We start from the raw sequence: 2,081 nt of genomic DNA, 5'->3' as shown, positions 1-2,081 counted from the left end.
ATTCTCAGATCTCCCTGAGTCTTTTAGCCCAGGTTTTGAAGAAATTGATACCCCTTTTTTGCCAAATTGCCAAAACACTGAATGGGGGAAAAACAGCCCCCTTTTGGCTTTTCGCTTGTTAACACTTAACTTTGCTCAAATAAAGTGATTTGTGCCAGGTGTGGTGGCTCACACCTGTAATCCCAACAGTTTGGGAGGCTGAGGCAGGAGGATTGCTTGAGGTCAGGAGTTTGAGGCCAGCGTGGGCAACATAGGGAGACCCCACCTACTAAGAAGAAAGAAAGAGGTTCCGTTCCAAGGCATCTGTGAGCCTGTGGAGTAGACACCATGAGCAAAGCTCACCCTCTCGAGTTGAAAAAACTTATGGACAAGAAGTTATCATTGAAGTTAAATGCTGGCAGACATGTTCAAAGAATATTGCAGAGATTTCAGCCCTTTATGAATCTTGTGATAGAGGGATGCATGGAGATGGCAACTAGTGGGCAACGGAACAATATTGGAAAGGTGGTAATACAAGGAAACAGTATCATCATGTTAGAAGCCTTGGCCGGGCGCGGTGGCTCATGCCTGTAATCTCAGCACTTTGGGAGGCCAAGGCAGGTGGATAACTGGTGGTCAGGAGTTCTAGACCAGCCTGGCCAACATGGTGAAACCCTGTCTTTACCAATAACACAAAAATTAGGTGGGTGTGGTGGTGGGCGCCTGTAATCCCAGCTACTCAGGAGGCTGAGGCAGGAGAATCGCTTGAACCCAGGAGGCAGAGGTTGCAGTGAGCTGAGATCACGCCACTGCACTCCAGCCTGGGCGACAGAGTGAAACTCTGTCTCAGAAATAAATAAATAAATAAATAAATAAATAGTTAGAAGCCTTGGAATGAGTATAAATAATAGCTCTTCAGCAGAGAAACCCATGTCCTCTCTCCAAAGGGCTCATTTTACTATGATGTAAAAATTAGGTCATGTACATTTTCATATTAGACTTTTTGTTAAATAAACTTGTGTAATAGAAAAAAAGAAAAAGAGAGGGGGGAGGGAGGGGAGGAGGGAGAGAGGGAAAGAAGTAAGGGAGGAAGGAAGGAAGAGAGAGAGGGAGGGAGGAAGAAAGAAGGAAGGAAGAAAGGAAGGAAGGAGGGAGGGAGGGAGAGAGGGAGGGAGGGAAAGAATGAAGGAAGGAAGAAAAGAAGGAAGGAAGGAAGGAAAGAATGGACAGCCAACGAATTAGGAAGGGGGCAGAGAGGAATAGATCCTCCCTTCCTCCCTGGGTTGTGCAGCTACTGGTGAGCAGATCCTGAATTTGGCAGGTGCACAGCAGTCATAAGTGAATCACATGAGAAGCTCTTGGAGCCTCCAGGATGGTGGATTGGTGGCTGCTCAGTTTTTAATGTATGCATCCGTCCAAAAATTCATGTTGGAGCTTAAATCCCAAAGTGATGGTGGGAGATGATTAGGCATGAGGGCTCCATCCTTGTGAATGGGATTAATGCCTTTATTTATAAGGCTTCAGAGAGCTGGCTGGTCATCCCGTCCCTTCTGCCAAGTGAGGACACAGCATTCATCCTCTCTGGAGAGCACAGCAACAAGGAAGCAGAGAGAGCAGTGTATCTGCCGGCACCTTGGCTTCAGACTTCCTAGCTTTTGGAGATGGATGAAGAAATAAACTTTTATCATTTATGAATTACTCCATCTGTGATATTTTTCTATGGCAGCAGGAACAGACTAAGACAGGCAAGAAAGAAAGAAAGAAAGAGAGACAGAGACAGAAAGAAAGAAAGAAAGAAAGAAAGAAAGAAAGAAAGAAAGAAAGAAAGAAAGAAAGAAAGAGAGAGAAAGAAAGAAGAAAGAAAGAAAATCCACTTTTCGTAAAAGTAATAATAAAATGTAAACAATTAAAAATATTTGACTCCTCAAAAATATCAAGGTCATTAAAACCAAGGAAAAACTGAGTCACTATCACAGTCCGAGAAGCACTGAAGACACCTGACAACTAAATGTAATGTGGTCTCTTGGAAGGATCCTCAAACCGAAAAAACAAATTAGTGGAAAACAAGTGAAACCCAAATAAGGTCAGGAGTTTAGTTAACA

General features: G+C 43.7%; 1 protein-coding gene across 1 annotated transcript; it reads left to right on the top strand.

Moving 5' to 3' along the window:
* Nucleotides 1–327: 327 nt before the first annotated feature.
* Nucleotides 328–1,631, top strand: LOC129031617 (small nuclear ribonucleoprotein G-like). Its single transcript, XM_054478138.1, has 2 exons — nt 328–546; nt 1,497–1,631. The coding sequence occupies exons 1-2, from the start codon at nt 328–330 to the stop codon at nt 1,629–1,631; spliced, it is 354 nt and encodes a 117-aa protein (XP_054334113.1).
* Nucleotides 1,632–2,081: the final 450 nt, after the last annotated feature.

The sequence above is a fragment of the Pongo pygmaeus genome, chromosome 11 (assembly GCF_028885625.2).
Source record: "Pongo pygmaeus isolate AG05252 chromosome 11, NHGRI_mPonPyg2-v2.0_pri, whole genome shotgun sequence".
NCBI lineage: Eukaryota > Metazoa > Chordata > Mammalia > Primates > Hominidae > Pongo > Pongo pygmaeus.
The sequence above is the reverse complement of the archived record's forward strand: the minus strand, read 5'-3'. Positions and strand labels throughout refer to the sequence as shown.

Excerpts from the sequence above, each read along its gene's own strand:
- LOC129031617 (XM_054478138.1), top strand. The coding sequence starts at position 328 with ATGAGCAAAGCTCACCCTCTCGAGTTGAAAAAACTTATGGACAAGAAG. Across the intron at positions 547-1,496 it reads TCATCATGTTAGAAGCCTTG|GCTTCAGAGAGCTGGCTGGT; the intron begins GCCGGGCGCGGT and ends TTTATTTATAAG.